The 18,949-nt window shown below is 38.3% G+C and overlaps 1 protein-coding gene across 9 annotated transcripts in view; it reads left to right on the top strand.

Moving 5' to 3' along the window:
- The first annotated feature begins 13,457 nt into the window (after positions 1-13,457).
- LOC112659462 (membrane-spanning 4-domains subfamily A member 12-like) overlaps positions 13,458-18,949 on the top strand; it is a 123,681-nt gene continuing 118,189 nt past the window's right edge. For 6 of the 9 annotated variants that reach the window (XR_007403395.1, XM_049096227.1, XM_049096226.1 and 3 more), the window contains exon 1: positions 15,294-15,347. Coding sequence is in view for 7 of the 9 variants with exons in the window: in XM_049096227.1 (XP_048952184.1) it covers positions 15,300-15,347 (48 nt within the window). In the remaining 2 variants the exon portion in view is untranslated. Of the gene's footprint in view, positions 13,617-15,293; positions 15,348-17,521; positions 17,649-18,949 lie in introns of those variants that run through there. The other 3 variants (XM_049096224.1, XM_049096225.1, XM_049096228.1) reach the window with 3 other exon arrangements.

The raw sequence follows: 18,949 nt of genomic DNA, 5'->3' as shown, positions 1-18,949 counted from the left end.
TGCCCCCCCAACCCCCCCCCCCCCCGAAGCCGGGCTAAGGCCTGGCGGCAAAAGCCTCCAGGGCAAGAAAGCCCAGTCCAGGAGAAGAAGGAACTTTTAAAAATCCGCACTGGATTCTTCCCGCAGGGAAAGGCGCACGCAGGGAACTCCGCACGATCCCAGGAGGGGCAGTGGAGACCCCGGGTTCCCGGGGTCACTAACAGAGGAAGTGCGCCTGGGGGAAAGTGAGCCACAGACCTCGGGCGGAGCGTGGTAAAGGGCTGGAGCGCACACTGGCGGCCTCGGGAAAAGTTTAGACAGTGGTTCCGCATGGAGGGGGCTGCTCAGTCCCGGGAGCACAATTCCAGCAGTGCAGGCCCCAGACCCAGGGTGCCAGGGGACACAGCCCAGGATCCTGTGCTCGCCTTGGGACAGGCGGAGTACCGGAGGGCCCGGGAGAGCGAGGATGCTCCTGTCGCTGGTCGCCCCCTAGCTGTGCAGATCAGAGCCCCCCCCACCGCCGGAGCATTCAGGCCAGTTCAGACTGGGAGCTGCGCTAGTTACTGTGGGAGCTGACTCCAAGGCTGGAGAGCTGGCTGCTGCCAGTGTGGTTGTTCCTCCTGGTGTCACCCTGTGCATGGGACCCAGTGTAGCCACCAGGGAACAGAGACCTCACAGGATAAACAACTCACATTGGGTCGTTCACCTGGCAGGAGCTGGGGCAGCTTCCCCAGGTGTATACACCTGACAATCACCACAATAGGCCCCTCCCCCAGAAGATCAGCTGGAAGGACAGGGGAAGAGCAACTTCTTGACCAATCAGCACTGGAAAGCGGCAGGGGAAGTCGAGGGATTTACAGTATATAGAACCAGAGGATACCCTCCTTGATTTTTTTGTTTTGTTTGTTTTTATTTCTCTTTTTTTTCCTACCTTTTTCCAGTACAACTTGTTTATTTTATTTTATTTTTTTGAACAACTCGTTTATAGCCATTCTGCACTGAGCAAAATGACTAGAAAGAAGAACTCACCACAAAAGAAAGAATGAGAAACAGTATTCTCTCCTACAGAGTTAAAGAATTTGGATTACAATTCGATGTCAGAAAACCAATTCAGAAGCACAAATAAAGCTACTGCTGGCTCTGGAAAAAAGCATAAAGGATTTAAGAGACTTCATGACTGCAGAATTTAGATCTAATCAGGCCGAAATTAGAATCAATTAAATGAGATACAATCCAAACTGGAGGTCCTAACAATGAGGATTAATGAGGTAGAAGAAAGAGTGAGTGACGTAGAAGACAAGTTGATGGAAAGGAAGGAAGCTAAGGAAAAAAGAGAAAAAAGACCATAAGGAAAGGTTAAGGGAAATAAATGACACCCTCAGAAGGAAAAATCTATGTTTAATTGGGGTTCCAGAGGGCGCTGAAAGGGACAGAGGACCAGAAAGCATATTTGAACAAATCATAGCTGAGAACTTCCCTAATTTGGGAAGGAAAACAAGCATTTAGATCCAGGAGATAGATCCCCACGCCTCCTCCTAAAATCACAAACTACCAAAACGAACAGGAAGAAATAGAAAACCTGAACAGGCTGATAACCAGGAAGGAAATTGAAGCAGTCATCAATAACCTCCAAAGACACAAAAATCCACGGCCAGATGGCTTCCCAGGGGAATTCTATCAAACGTTTAAAGAAGAAACAATACCTATTCTACTTAAGCTGTTTGGAAAGATAGAAAGAGATGGAGTACTTCCAAACTCGTTCTATGAGGCCAGCATCACCTTAATTCCAAAACCAGACAAAGACCCCACCAAAAAGGAGAATTATAGACCAATATCCCTGATGAACATGGATCAAAAACTCTCAACAAGATACTAGCCAATAGGATACAACAATACATTAAGAAGATTATTCACCATGACCAAGTGGGATTTATCCCTGGGATGCAAGACTGGTTCCACCCTTGTAAAGCAATCAACGCGATAGATCATATCAACAAGAGAATAAACAAGAACCATATGATCCTCTCAATAGATGTAGAGAAAGCATTTGACAAAATACAGCATCCATTCCTGATCAAAACTCTTCAGAGAGTAGGGATAGAGGGAAAATTCCTCAGCATCTTTTCTTTTTTAATTTTTTTTTCATTCGTCAGCATCTTAAAAGCCATCTGTGAAAAGCCAACAGCAAATATCATTCGCAATGGGGAAACACTGGGAGCCTTTCCCCTAAGATCAGGAACAAGACAGGGATGTCCACTCTCACCATTGCTATTCAACATATTTACTAGAAGTCCTAGCCTCAGCAGTCAGGCAACAAAAAGGAATAAAAGGCATTCAAATTGACAAAGAAGAAGTCAACCTCTCCCTCTTCGCCAATGACGTGATACTGTACATAGAAAACCCAAAAGACGCCACCCAAGATTGCTAGAACTCATACAGCAATTCGGCAGTGTGGCAGGATACAAAATCAATGCTCAGAAATCAGTGGCATTTCTGTACACTAACAATGAGACTGAAGAAAGAAAAATTAAGGAGTCAATCCCATTTACAATTGCACCCAAAAGCATAAGATACCTAGGAATAAACCTAAACAAAAAAGTAAAGGATCTATACCCTAAAAACTACAGAATACTTATGAAAGAAATTGAGGAAGACACAAAGAGATGAGAAAATATTCCATGCTCATGGATTGAAAGAATTAATATTGTGAAACTGTCAATGCTACGCAGGGCAAGTTACACATTTAATGCAATCCCTGTAAAAATACTATGGACATTTTTCAGACAGTAGGAACAAATAACCTTAAGACTTGTCGGTAATCAGAAAAGACCCCGAATAGCCAGGGGAATATTAAAAAAGAAAGCCATAGCTGGGGGCATCACAATACCAGATTTCAGGTTGTACTACAAAGCTGTGATCATCAAGACAGTGTGGTATTGGCACAAAAACAGACACATAGATCAATGGAAACAGAATAGAGAACCCAGAAATGGGCCCTCAACTCTATTTTCAACTAATATTCAACAAAGCAGGAAAGAATATCCACTGGAAAAAGGACAGTCCTTCAATAAATGGTGCTGGGAAAATTGGACAGCCACGTGCAGAAGAATGAAACTAGACCACTCTCTTACATCATACACAAAGATAAACTCAAAATGGATGCAAGATCTAAATGTGAGAGAAGATTCCATCAAAATCCTAGAGGAGAACACAGGCAACACCCTTTTTGAACTTGGCCACGGCAACTTCTTGCAAGATACATCTATGAAGGCAAGAGAAACAAAACCAAAAATGAATTATTGGGACTTCATCAAGATAAAAAGCTTCTGCACAGCGAAAGAAACAGTCAACAAAACTAAAAGACAACCTACAGAATAGGAGAAGTCATCATTTTTTGCAAATGACGTATCAGATAAAGGGCTAGTATCCAAGATCTATAAAGAACTTATTAAACTCAACTGCAAAGAAACAATCCAATCATGAAATGGGTAAAAGACATGAACAGAATTTTAATAGAGGAAGACATAGATATGGCCAACAAACACATGAGAAAACGCTCTGCATCACTGGCCATCCGGGAAATACAAATCAAACCACAATGAGATATCACCTCACACCAGTGAGAATGGGGAAAATTAACAAGACAGGAAGCAATAAATGTTGGAGAGAATGTGGAGAAAGGGGAACCCTCTTGCACTGTTGGTGGGAATGTGAACTGGTGCAGCCACTCTGGAAAACTGTGTGGAGGTTCCTCAAAGAGTTAAAAATAGATTTGCCCTATGACCCAGCAATTGCACTGCTGGGGATTTACCCCAAAGATACAGAATCAGTGAAATGCTGGGACACCTGCACCCTGATGTTTATAGCAGCAATGTCCACAATAGCCAAACTGTGGAAGGAGCCTTGGTGTCCATTGAAAGATGAATGGATCAAGAAGCTGTGGTCTATGTATACAATGGAATATTCCTCAGCCATTAGAAATGACAAATACCCACCATTTGCTTCAACGTGGTGGGACCTGGAGGGTATTATGCTGAGTGAAATAAGTCAATCAGAGAAGGACAAACATTATATGGTCTCATTCATTTGGGGAATATAAAAGATATTGAAAGGGAATAAAGGGGAAAGGAGACAAATGAGTGGGAAATATCAGAGAGGGAGACAGAACATGAGAGACTCCTAACTCTGGGAAACAAACAAGGGGTGGTAGAAAGGGAGGTGGGCAGGGTGTGGGGGTGACTGGGTGATGGGCACTGGGGGGGGCACTTGATGGGATGAGCATTGGGTGTTATGCTATATGTGCAAATTGAACTCCAATTACAAATAATAATAATAATATAAATAAACGAACGAATGAACAAACTAACTGAAATAACATAAGGCAAGTGATAAATGGAGTTACTGTGTTCTAGATTCCTTGCCTTGCCTGGAAAAGAGTAAATAAGTGATTTAAAGTAGCTTTTAATAAGTTGTGGGTGGGTGCACATTGTAACCTCTAAGGTAACCACTAAAAGAATAAAGACTGTATAACAACCTGATAGTTTTTAAGACTGAAATATTTATATAAGAAATCCAAAAGCAGGCAAGAAAGGAAAGAAAAGAAATAGAACAGAGGTAGGCAAACTAGTATTAGGATAGATATTAAAACAAGAAAAATTCTTGATATGAAGAAATTTCATCAAAAGTGTCAATCCACCAGGAAGATATAATTCTACATCGGTATATAAATAGTAACTATCATTAAAATACATAAGGCAACGGTGGGAAGAACTAAAATGATGGTCATGATTATACTGGGAAAATTTTAGCAACTCTTCTTAATTGATGGAACAAGCAGACAAAAATCAGTATAGGTTTGAATAAAACATAACACTATCCACCCACCTGAATGGCAAGAAAAAAGAAAAAGAATGATAACATCAACTCTTTTGGACCTTGTAGAGAACCTGTAAACTACGTACCCAGCATGTAGTAATATATATATTGTTAATACCACTTGGGATAATAGTTTGAGGCTATCCAATACTAAAAACTCCATTCCTAGTTTTATAGACTAAAAATTAATACATATGTTAAACAAAAGACAAGATACTCATAGAATTAGTCACAGAATCAGTATTCTGAACACCAACTGAAAAATCCAATCATGAAATGGGCAAAAGACATGAAGAGAAATCTCACAGAGGAAGACATAGACATGGCCAACATGCATATGAGAAAATGCTCTGCATCACTTGCCATCAGGGAAATACAAATCAAAACCACAATGAGATACCACCTCACACCGGTGAGGTTGGGGAAAATTAACAAGGCAGGAAACAACAAATGTTGGAGGGGATGCAGAGAAAAGGGAACCCTCTTACACTGTTGGTGGGAATGTGAACTGGTGCAGCCACTCTGGAAAACTGTGTGGAGGTTCCTCAAACAGTTAAAAATATACCTGCCCTACGACCCAGCAATTGCACTGTTGGGGATTTACCCCAAAGATACAAATGCAATGAAACGCCGGGACACCTGCACCCCGATATTTATAGCAGCAATGGCCACGATAGCCAAACTGTGGAAGGAGCCTCGGTGTCCAACGAAAGATGAATGGATAAAGAAGATGTGGTTTATGTATACAATGGAATATTACTCAGCTATTAGAAATGACAAATACCCACCATTTGCTTCAACGTGGGTGGAACTGGAGGGTATTATGCTGAGTGAAGTAAGTCAGTCGGAGAAGGACAAACATTATATGTTCTCATTCATTTGGGGAATATAAATAATAGTGAAAGGGAATATAAGGGAAGGGAGAAGAAATGTGTGGGAAATATCAGAAAGGAAGACAGAACGTAAAGACTGCTAACTCTGGGAAACGAACTAGGGGTGGTAGAAGGGGAGGAGGGCGGGGGGTGGGAGTGAATGGGTGACGGGCACTGGGGGTTATTCTGTATGTTAGTAAATTGAACACCAATAAAAAATAAAAAAAATAGATGGATTAATTTTGGACAAAAATATCAAGCACAAAGTATTACATAGTTCAGGATTCAATTTACTCAAAGATCAAAGCAAGTAAAAGTCCTTTTAGAAGTCAATATAACTTTTCAGAAGAGAGAATGAGTATAAACACATTTCTAAATATTCTTCAGAAAAAAAAGAAAAAGAAAAAATATTCTTCAGGTCAAACAAGTCTCTAGGGGAATTTTTAAAAATGTATTGAACTACCTGCTAAAGAAAATGTCACATAACAAATTTTGTGTGATGCAGCTATAACAGTGAAATTCATAGCATTTAATTTTTACATTAAAAAAGAAGCATCCTTAAATCAATAATGTAAGTTCTAAACTTAAGAAACTTGAAAAAGAACAAAATGTACCCAAAGCAAACAGAAAGAAGCAAAAAATAAATCAAACTGAAAATATAAAAATAGATTAAATGAAACAAAAACATGATTGTTGAAAAGATCCATAAAATTGGCAAAACTTTATAGCAAGATTGACAGAGAGGCAACACATTACTAACAATTTATGAAATAAAATTTCACTATTGATCCTGCAGATATCAAAAGGACAATATAGAAATTCTACAAACAATTCTATATGCATGCATGAACTCAACAACTTACATGAAATTCTTTGAAGAGTACAAGTTATCACCCCTAATATGAAATAGGTCATTTGAATAGCCCTGTAACTATTTTAAAATTTGAATTGATAACAGACAACTAGCTGCAAAAGAAATTTCCGAGCCTACATTGTTTCACTGGAGATGTACCAAATATTTTAAGGAAAATTACCATCAATTCTACACAATCTCTTTGTGAAAATACAAGCGGAGGAAACACTTTACATATCATTCTAGGAAGCTAGTATCACCCTGATGGCTAAATAATACAAAGGCAGTAAGTACAAACAACAGTAACAACAAACTACAGACCATATCCCTCATGAATACAAATGCAAAAACTCTTAAAGTGCTAACAAATATAAAAACTTGAGTGGATCTTAAGAGCATTATTCTGAGTGGAAAAACAAGGTCAATTTCAAAAAGGTCACATACTGTGTAATTCCATTTATATAAACATTCTTGAATGACAAACATGTAAAGATGGAAAACATGTTAATGACTGCCAGGGGTTACAGATGGTGAGAAGATGGGAGATGGTTGTGACTACAAGGGGGTAGCATCAGAGAGATCTTTGTGGTAATGGAATAAGTCTGTATCTTGATAAAATGACATAGAACTCTATACACACATAGTACCAATATCACATTTTTAGTTTGGATATTGCACTATAACAATGTAAGATATAACCACTGGGGATACTGGATGAAGGCTACATGGGATATTTCTGTACTATCTTTGTGAATCTATAATTTTGTGAAGCTTTGTGAATCTATAATTACTACAAAATAAAAAGTTAAAAACAAAAAAGGGGTTGTGATATCACAGGGCTAAAGGAGGGCTTGCCAAGAGATGGTAACATTTATTTAAATGCAGTGGGAGTTACATGGATTTCCACTTTGTTTTGTTCATCTACCTGTATACTTGATAAGTACAGTCTTTTCTATATTTAATTCAACCTGATTATTTTTTAAAGATTTTATTTATTTATTCATGAGAGACACAAAGAGAGAGAGAGACAGAGACACGGGCGGAGGGAGAAGCAGGCTCCTTGCAGGGAGCCTAATGCAGGACTTGATCCCAGGACCCTGGGATCATGACCTGAGCCAAAGGTAGAGATGCTCAATCACTGAGCCACTCGGGTGCCCTCATTCTTTATTTTTTAAAGGTTTTATTTATTTATTTATTTATTTATTTATTTATTTATTTATTTATTTATGAAAGACACAGAGAGAGAGGCAGAGACCCAGGCAGAGGGAGAAGCAGGCTCCATGCAGGGAGCCTGACATGGGACTTGATCCCAGGACTCCAGGATCATGCCCTGGGCTGAATGCAGTGCTAAACCATTGAGGCATCCGGACTTCCCCCAATTCTTTTTTTTTTAATATGAGAATGGATGGAACCAGCCAGAATGAAAGTACTGAGTGAATTGTAAAGAATTCTGAGGGGGGCGGGGAATACCCTGGAGAAACCTAATTTTAAAATTCATGACAAGAAAGACAATGTAACAGAGTCTAGGCTGTGTCGTAGAAATTAAAGAAAATTAGAGAATTATGGTATTATGAAAGTCAAAGGAGAAGTGAGTTCCAAGTGTGTCAAATAAGTAATGGAAATGGCAAATAAAGTATTGGCACTTATATCTTGGGCCAAATTTCAGGAGGTAAAAAAGGATGTAACAGTATATGAAAAAGTAGAGACAAGAGTATAAATTAATTTATACTATTTATATTCTGAAGAAGATTAGGAGAAAGTTGCCTTGCATAAAGGCCAAGAGAAATGAGAGGGTACAACAGAGAGTTGATAACTTGTAGATTGTACAAATGATCACAAATTCTCCGCATCCTTTAAAATGTGACTTTGAAGCTCCTAAATGTATTAACAATTATTAACAGATCTGAAGGCAAAAATAGACAGCAGTGCAACAATATCAATAGTGATAAGAATGATCCAGAAAGTCAGTAAGGAAATAATATACCTGAACTCTACTTTGGAACAAACAGATCTAACAGACATATACAGAACTTTTCATTCAAAAGCAGCAGAATACATATTCTTCTCTAGGGCACATGGAAGATTTTCCAAAATGGATCATATATTAGGTCATAAAACAGGTCTTCACAAATTTAATAAGAGTCAAAACATATCAAATCTTTTCCAACTTTTCCAGTGACAGTGTTATGAAACTATGTCAACAATGTGAAGAAAGCTGAAAAATTCACAAATATGTGAATATTAAATAATATACTTCTGAATGGTAACCAAATGGTCAAATAATAAATTGAAAGAAAATTTTAAAAACTCTTAAGACAACAGAAATGGAAACACAACATATCAAACCTTATTTGATGTGGTAAAAGCAGTTCAAAGAGGGACATTTATAGCAATAAATGCCTACACTAAGAAACAAGAACAATCTCAAATAACCTAATCTTACACTTTAAGAATGTAGGAAAGAATGAATAAGCTAAGCCCAAAGTTAGTAGAAGGAAAGATATAATAAGGAAATAAATGAAAGAGACTAGAAAGACAATAGAAAAGGTCAATGAAACCAAGAGTTGGATTTTTGAAAAGATAAAATGACAAACCTTTAGCTAGATTAAGGAAAAAAGGTAACTCAAATTAATAAAATTATAAAAGAGGAGACATTACAACTGATTCCAAACAAGTTTAAAGGGTCATAAGAGACTACTATGAATAATCATATGCCAATAGATTATATAACTTAGAAGAAAGGGATAAATTCCTAGAAACTATAACTTACTAAGACTGAATCATGAAGTAATAAAAAATCTGAACAGACCAATAAACAAGCAAGGATATTGAATTTGTAAATTCCCAAACAATACAGGCCTAGAACCAGATGGCTTCATTGATTAATTCTACCAAACACTTAAATAATTATTGCCAATTTTTCTCAAACTCTTCAAAATAACTGAAGGGGAAGAAACACTTTTAAGCTTATTTTACAAAGCCAGCCTTACCAAGAAATGTGTGGGAAATATCAGAAAGGGAGACAGAACGTAAAGACTGCTAACTCTGGGAAACGAACTAGGGGTGGTAGAAGGGGAGGAGGGCGGGGGGTGGGAGTGAATGGGTGACGGGCACTGGGGGTTATTCTGTATGTTAGTAAATTGAACACCAATAAAAAATAAATTAAAAAAAAAAAGCCAAACAAGTGCACTATAAGAAAAGGAATTACAGGTTAATATGACTATTGAACATAGATGTAAAAATCCTCAACAAAATATTAGCAAACTGAATTCAACATTACATTAAAATGGTCATACATCATGATCAAGTGGAATTATTGCTGGGATGCAAGGATAGTTCAACATACCCAAATAAATAAATATGATGTGACACATTAACATGATGAGGGATAAAAATCATATAATCAATTCAATAGATGCAGAAAAAGCATTTGACCAAATTTAATATTCTTCATGATAAAAAAAACTCAAAAATTAGGAATAGAATGTGCCCCAACTAATAAAGGCTATATATGACAAACCCACTATTAACATCATACTCAATGTTGAAAGCTGAAATCTTTTCCTCTAAGATCAAAAACAATACTAGGATGCTCACTCTTGCCATTTCTATTCAACACAATACTGCAAGTCCTAGCCTGAGCAATTAGGCAACAAAAAGAAGTAAAAGATGTCTAAATCAGAAAAGAAGTAAAATCATCTCTATTTGCAAATGACATGGTATTATAAAGAGAAAACCCTAAAGTTTCCAAAAAATCTCTTAGAACTAATAAATGAATTCAGTAAAGTTGAAGGATACAAAATCAACATAAAAAATCATGGCATTTTTACACATTAACAATTAACTAACTGAAAGAGAAATAAAAGAATCTAATTTATGGTAATATCAAAAACAATAAAATACTTAGGAATGAATTTAACCAAGATAGTGAATGATTTGTACACTGAATACTTTAGCATATTGATGAAATAAATTGAGGAAGACACAAATAAATGAAAAGATAACTCATGTTCTTGGAAGGGAGGAATTAATAGTTTAAATATCCATACCTAAAGGGATCTACAGTTTCAATGCAATCCATAAAAATTCCAATGGTATTTTTCTAAGAAATAGAAAAAAAGTATCCTAGAATTCATATGGAACCATAAAAGACCATAAATAGCCAAAGCAATCTTGAGAAAAAAGAATAAAGCAGAGGCATCACACTTCCTAATTTATTTTTTTTAATTTTTATTTTTTATCACATATTTTTTAATTGGAGTTCAATTTGCCAACATATAGCATAACACCCAGTGCTCATCCCATTATGTGCCCCCCTCAGTGCCCGTCACCCAGTCACCCCCACACCCTGCCCACCTCCCTTTCTACCACCCCTTGTTTGTTTCCCAGAGTTAGGAGTCTCTCATGTTCTGTCTCCCTCTCTGATATTTCCCACTCATTTTTCTCCTTTCCCCTTTATTCCCTTTCAATATCTTTTATATTCCCCAAATGAATTGTACCATATAATGTTTGTCCTTTTCTGATTAAATTATTACACTCAGCATAATACCCTCCAGGTCCCACCACGTTGAAGCAAATGGTGGGTATTTGTCATTTCTAATGGCTGAGGAATATTCCATTGTATACATAAACCACATCTTCTTTATCCACTCATCTTTCTATGGACACCGAGGCTCCTTCCACAGTTTGGCTATTGTGGACATTGCTGCTATAAACATCGGGGTGCAGGTGTCCCAGCATTTCACTGCATCTGTATCTTTGGGAGTAAATCCCCAGCAGTGCAATTGCTGGGTCACAGGGCAGATCTATTTTTAACTCTTTGAGGAACCTCCACACAGTTTTCCAGAGTGGCTGCACCAGTTCATATTCCCACCAACAGTGCAAGAGGGTTCCCCTTTCTCCACATCGTCTCCAACATTTGTTGTTTCCTCCCTTGTTAATTTTCCTCATTTTCACTTGTGTGAGGTGATATTTCATTGTTGTTTTGATTTGTATTTCCCTAATGGCAAGTGATGCGGAGCATTTTCTCATGTGCGTGTTGACCATGTCTATGTCTTCTTTGGTGAAATTTCTGTCCATGTCTTTTGCCGATTTTATGATTGGATTGTTTGTTTCTTTGCTGTTGAGTTTAATAAGTTCTTTGTAGATCTTAGATACTAGCCCTTTATCTAATATGTCATTTGCAAATAATTTCTCCCATTCTGTAGGTTGTCTTTTAGTTTTGTTGACTGTTTCTTTTGCTGTGCAAAAGCTTCTTGATGAAGTCCCAATAGTTCATTTTTGCTTTTGTTTCTCTTGCCTTCATGGATGTATCTTGCAAGAAGTTACACTGGAAGCCTTTCCCCTAAGATCAGGAACAAGACAGGGATGTCCACTCTCACCATTGCTATTCAATATAGTACTAGAAGTCCTAGCCTCAGCAATCAGGCAACAAAAAGACATTAAAGGCATTCAAATTGGCAAAGAAGAAGTCAAACTCTCCCTCTTCGCCGATGACATGATACTCTACATAGAAAACCCAAAAGCTTCCACCCCAACATTGCTAGAACTCATACAGCAATTTGGCAGTGTGGCAGGATACAAAATCAATGCCCAGAAGTCAGTGGCATTTCTATACACTAACAATGAGACTGAAGAAAGAAAAATTAAGGAGTCAATCCCATTTACAATTGCACCCAAAAGCATAAGATACCTAGGAATAAACCAAACTAAAGAGGTAAAGGATCTATACCCTAAAAACTATAGAACACTTCTGAAAGAAATTCAGGAAGACACAAAGACATGGAAAAATATTCCATGCTCTTGGATTGGCAGAATTAATATTGTGAAAATGTCAATGTTACCCAGGGCAATTTACACGTTTAATGCAGTCCCTATCAAAATACCATGGACTTTCTTCAGAGAGTTGGAACAAATTGTCTTAAGATTTGTGTGGAATCAGAAAAGACCCCGAATAGCCAGGGGAATATTAAAAAAGAAAACCATATCTGGGGGCATCACAATGCCAGATTTCAGGTTGTACTACAAAGCTGTGGTCATCAAGACAGTGTGGTACTGGCACAAAAACAGACACATAGATCAATGGAACAGAATAGAGAATACAAAATTGGACCCTCAACTTTATGGTCAACTAATATTCGACAAAGCAGGAAAGACTATCCACTGGAAAAAGGACAGTCTCTTCAATACGTGGTGCTGGGAAAATTGGACAGCCACGTGCAGAAGAATGAAACTAGACCACTCTCTTGCACCAGACACAAAGATAAACTCAAAATGGATGAAAGATCTAAATGTGAGACAAGATTCCATCAAAATCCTAGAGGAGAACACAGGCAACACCCTTTTTGAACTTGGCCACAGTAACTTCTTGATTACAGCAAATTTTAAACTTATATAACCTGATGTCAGTTTTCAAAGTTAGTGTGAATATGGGAGGTACACAGAACACAGATTACCTCATTGTGCAGAGAAACAATCTAAGGAACAGAGTAGATACATATTTGCCGAAGCATTCATGTATCTAATAAAAAGCAGAGATAAGGACCAAAGTCCAGGTTAGCTGACCAATGCTCTTCCCTCTACACTGCGGGGAGATGAAAGGTAGAAAGGACTTTTGCTGACGGTAATCTAGCAGAAAAGTGGAGAGGAGGACATTTGATGGAGATGTCTCTGCCGAGGCAGCCAGGGAATCCGGAGCGGCCCAGATCCGTAGTCAGAGTGTCATGGTAACACAGGCAGGAAAGGCTGTGTCAGCTGCGGATCCGCTCCTCATCTCCTGCCAGGCCAGGGTCCTGGGAACCAGCGCTCAGCAGAACTTGGAAGCCCCCACCCACGCCAGTGGCGGCGCGGGGCTCCTCGCGCTGTGCCTCCAAGCCACGCTCTTGGCCACAACCGCAGCGTTGGAGCCACGCGCCGCGGGGCGAGGGGGCCAGGGGATGAGGGGCGCGGCTGAAGAAGCAGCGCCGCTGGGCCAGCGCTGCGGCCAGGACTCCAGGTGGACAGGTGCAGTGGACAGGTGCAGCACTAGGGCGCCACTGGTGAGATTACGCCCCTCTAGCTCTGTGGTCAAGTGCTGGCAGGGATCCTTGGTGGTCCATGTGGACCACTCCAAGGGCAGGCGCTTCCAATGCTAGTTCTTGTTTGAGTTTCGGTGTTGTGCCAGTTTTTCTTATCTGCTCCCCAACACAATCCTACAGGGGTTTTTGGTTTGAAGTTTTTTGTTTTGTTTTGGGTTTTTAGTTTGGTCTTGTTTTCGGGGGTTGGTTTTGTTCGCGGGTGGTGGTGGTGGTGGTGGTGGTTTTCTGTTTGTTTTGTTACCAAGAAAACAACCTTTGAAAGAATAAATGGTGTGAACAAGGCCACAAAGTAACTGGTGAAGAGCAAAATTTGAACTTCAGTTTTATTCTTTCCACTATCACTTTCTACCTTTTCTCAGCTTCAAGCATCAGTAGTCCATCTCAGGAGCAACTAGAACTGTGAGATTTGCTGGTTTATGCAAATGAAAGGAAAAATTTGTAAATTATAAATTTCAAGACGGGTCTTAGACTTAAGGTGTGGTTATCAATAAGAGGTTGAAGAAAAAAAGAGCCATCAGACATTAGAGATTCTGGAGAGTAGGTTCTCAAAGCCATGTGAGATAAATTAGAAGACAAGACCATAAAAAATAAAAGACTCACATTGCAAAAAATGGAAACTATCTCGTAGTAGTTTTAGCAAAATGAAGATTTATTTACTGTAGTATGTGAATAGATTTGTTGACATAATGTAAGGGCAAGAAGTCAGCCATTTTTCTAAAAGGAACTTGAAGGAGAAAATTTAAAGCCATCAGAAACTCAGGGAATTCTTCTCTTTCTCCATATCTTCAGGTCTTTGAATGTCCTTTCTGTTTAACTCTCTCACTCTCAAAACTCACCTTCTCTACCATTTTGTCCAGTAGGGTGGAGGATGACAAAGGACTGTTCCCCAATGTCTTAGATCTTCTCATGATGAAGTATATTATGGACCCAATTTGAGTTAGATCTTCAGCCCAATCAGCTAGAATACAGAAAAAAATCCCATGGATACTAAATATGCAGCCTAAGACTGATAAGAATTCTACAGAAATCTCAAAGGTTATCCACAATTTTAATGATAGATATCTATGAGTTTTAATTGACCTATTGAACACCTCACCTACATTTCTGTAGGTCTCTAACTTGTGAAGCCACCTTTCCAAAATAGAATATATGACACTTTAATTCTCAGCTTCCCTTGCAGCCAATGGAGTCATGTGAATAGATTCTGTCAGTCTGGTGTCCCTGCACCAGATTTTAATTTGTAAAAAAAAAAAAAAAAAGAATAGCATGGAATGAGAGAATAAAGCTCAGCAAACAAAAGTCCAGTTTCCCTAAGCCTGTGAATGTGGAGGTATGGGTAATTTCTAGAGGGATTGATAGATCAGAGCAGCCACCCCATACAACTTGCTACACTCTAACTTAAGTTTGGCAAATGAATAAAACTATTTGAGAAATAATTATTTTCAAGATAGCAATCTTGATGGTTTGGTGAAAAACATCTCTCAAGAGACTAGGAGATATTGAAAAATTAGCAGCTCTAGAAGTAGATTTTTCTCTTGATTTTAAGTATCTTACCCAAGAAAATAATTAATATTAACTTAATATTTTCCTACAGAAAAGAAATACATTTATCCTCTCATTTTTCTTCTGTCTCTTTAGTGAAAAATGCCAAGACGTCATCTGCAGATAAGAAAAGAAACAAGATTGTTGGGGGTAAGAACTAAATGCTACTTGAGCAAATAAATGACTTCAGACTACTAAAGAGACTTTACCACCTTTATTAGGATCTTTCCAAATGGAGAAGAGTTAAGAGTTATGTAATATCTGAATTTTCCACATACAGCCTGATCAGATAAGCTGTATGTCAGGCTAAAGTTAAATAAGGCAGGGATTATTAAGGCATCAACTACATTTAAATAGCCCCAAACCATTACAACCTCATTGTATTCTCAGAAAATATACTCTAAGTCTGGAAATGGGTAGAAAATTCCTTTTGGGCAACAGTAAATTATTTCACGCTAGGCTGGGACACCTAGGTGGCTCAGCAGTTGAGTGTCGCTTTTGGGTCAGGGTGTGAACCCCGGGATCTGGGAATCGAGTCCTGCATCGGGCTCCCCATGAGGAATCTGCTTCTCCTCTGCCTGTCTCTGCCTCTCTCTGTGTCTCTCATGAATAAATAAATAAAATCTTTTTAAAAAAACTATATTTCACGCTAAACTAATGGTAACATAGTCCCAACTGAGATGATCATATTGTGGAAACTATATTCAGGAGAAGGCACAGACACAAAGACACAAAACTTTGTGGAAGGTGATCATAATGGCACTATGTTCTTGAGTCCATCCCCCAGACATGCCACTGTTTTAGCAATCATCTCCCATCAAATGCAGCAGGTTGTATCCTTTTGCGTTATCTACCCATATTGCTGGGTGGCAGAGCCAGATTAGGAATCAAACCAAAAGGATTAAAGCTTGGTCCAGGAATATTCCCAACATCTCAAGTCTATTATTGCCTTCACTTATTTAGGATCTACCCTATCTGCTAGAATTGAACTAAAAATTTACATTAAAGCAAGCAATGGACCCAAAATTTCCTCTCCTCATTCCCAATATTGTAATATTAAAGATTTTAATTCCTAATCCCCTTACCCATTTACCTGGGTATTGAGAAGAAATAGTTAAGTGTGTCTGAGAATAAATAGGTATGTTACTGGCCACATTATTGCCCTTTTAATGAGATCTACCATTACCCAAGGGCCCAGGGTCTCATTTCATTCAATAAAACATCCCAACTTCCAATTCTGGACAAAATGGAGTAGACACACTTCTCTCTATTTCTATTGCTAATTACAGCTAAAATTTTGGACAACTATAAGATGACTCTGAAAGGTATAGAGGAGGCAGAAGAGCTAGAGACCTTGAATCCAAGGAATGACATAGTGGGGAGTTTCCTGGGGCTTTTTGTGATTTGTTGTGGTGGTGGTGGTTTGGTTTGGTTTGCTTTGCTTTTTTTGTGTGTTTTGTGGTTTGTTTGTTTGTTTTTGGTTTTTGGTTTTTTGCTCTAACTATCCAAAACTGAGTGCTCAAGAAGCCTATAACACAGAAACACTAATAAGCACAAGGAAAAAAAAGCCTATCATAGATCCAAGAAAGAGACAGCCTAGAAGAGCAGAAAACTTGAGACAATAACTTCCCTACTCTAGCCAAACACAATAGGAAAAACTATAGCCCCACCCTTACCTCCATAAACAAAGGCTATGCAGGAACCTAGATTTCCACCATTACCTGGCTAAAACAAAGCCCTTCCTCTTCCTCAGGGTGGTCTCAAGAGAAAGCTAAGTGGGAGGCTAAGACTTTCTTCATCTCTCAGCAGGAATAAGTCCCCTAACCTAGCCTTCCCAGTGTCAGTAGAAGCCACATGGGGAAACAATAATGTGGTGACCCTACCCCAACCAGCCATGATGGGATCAGCAGAGGCTTAGTGGGGAGCCCTAAGATACCCCTCTCCCTCACAGTGTCAATGGAGACTGAATAGGCTATCAAATTCCTGCTTAGCAATAGCAAGGCCACGCCCCCATGTCCTTGCCAACACAGTACAAGAGAAGATTTGCCAAAGCAAAAGATTTAAGTGATATGTTTTTTAAACTTTACATAAACATAAACTTAAAATTTACCATCAGACCCATTTTTAAGTGTACAGTTCGGGGCATTAAGTACATCCACATTGTTAGGCAACCATAAGCATTGCTCCTCTACAGAACTCTTCATTTTGCAAAACTAAAATTCTATACTGGCTAAATAATAACTCTCCCTCTCTCTCCCCATTGCCCCTAGCAGCAACAATTCTACATTCTGTATATGAATTTGACTTCTCTAGTACCTCGGATACGTGGAATCATGTAGCACTTGTTCTTTTGTGATTAGCTTATTTCACTTAGCAAATGTTTCCCAGGTTTGTCCATGATGTAGTTTATGTCAGAATTTCCATCTTTTTTAAGGCTGAATAACACTCCATGTATGTATAACTACACTATTTATTTATTTATTTATTTATTTATTTATTTATTTATATAAATAAATTTATTTTTTATTGGTGTTCAATTTGCCAACATACAGAATAACACCCAGTGCTCATCCCGTCAACTGCCCCCCTCAGTGCCCGCCACCCAGTCACCCCCACCCCCCGCCCTCCTCCCCTTCCATCACCCCTAGTTCGTTTCCCAGAGTTAGGAGTCTTCCATGTTCTGTCTCCCTTTCTGATATTTCCTACCCATTTCTTCTCTCTTCCCCTCTATTCCCTTTCACTATTATATATATTCCCCAAATGAATGAGACCATATAATGTTTGTCCTTCTCCAATTGCCTTATTTCACTCAGCATAATACCCTCCAGTTCCATCCACGTCAAAGCAAATGGTGGGTATTTGTCATTTCTAATGGCTGAGTAATATTCCATTGTATACATAAACCACATCTTCTTTAAATCCATTCATCCATCAATAAACACTTGGCTATTGTGAATAATGCTCCTATGGACATATGTGTAAAATATCTCTTTGAGTCCCTGCTTTCAATTCTTTTATACATGCATATATATATATATATATATATATGTATATGTCTACATATATATATGAATAGAAATATATATATGAATAGGAATATATATGAATAGAAATGCTGGGTCATATACTTCTATGTTTAACCTTTGAGAAACTGCCAAACTCTTTCCATAGCAGTAGCAGCATTTTACATCCCCACCAACAGTGCACAAAAGGTCTAATTTCTGCACATCTTCTTTACTTGTATTCTTTTATGATGATAGCCATTTTAATGGGTAGAAAGTGGTATTTCTTACTGTGGTTTTGATTAGCATTTCCCTAATTATTAGTTAGGATGTTGAGCATCTTTTCATGTCCTTATTGGCCATTTGTATATATTCTTTACAGAAATGTCAAGTCCTTTGCCCATTTCTTAATTGGATTGTATGTTTTTGTTATTGTGTTGTTGAGTGGCAGGAGTTCTATATATTTTCTGGATATTTACTCCTTATCAGATATATGATTCACAAATTTTTCTACCATTTTGTGGGTTGTCTTTTCACTCTCTTGTGTTCCTTGATGCATAGAAGTTTTAAATTTTGATGTAGTTCAATTCATCTATTTAAAAAAAATCATTGCCAAATCCAATTTTTTGAAGCTTGTCTCCTATATTTTCTAATAAGAATTTGTAGTGTCATTCCAGCCTATTGATAGTGATTTGGGGGGATAGTAAACATGTCTCTGCTTGAGTCAGATATTATACCAAGGTCTAGTTC

Source organism: Canis lupus, chromosome 18 (genome assembly GCF_003254725.2).
Source record: "Canis lupus dingo isolate Sandy chromosome 18, ASM325472v2, whole genome shotgun sequence".
Taxonomy (NCBI): domain Eukaryota; kingdom Metazoa; phylum Chordata; class Mammalia; order Carnivora; family Canidae; genus Canis; species Canis lupus.
Note: the sequence above shows the minus strand (reverse complement) of the source record. Positions and strands in the feature narration are given on the sequence as shown.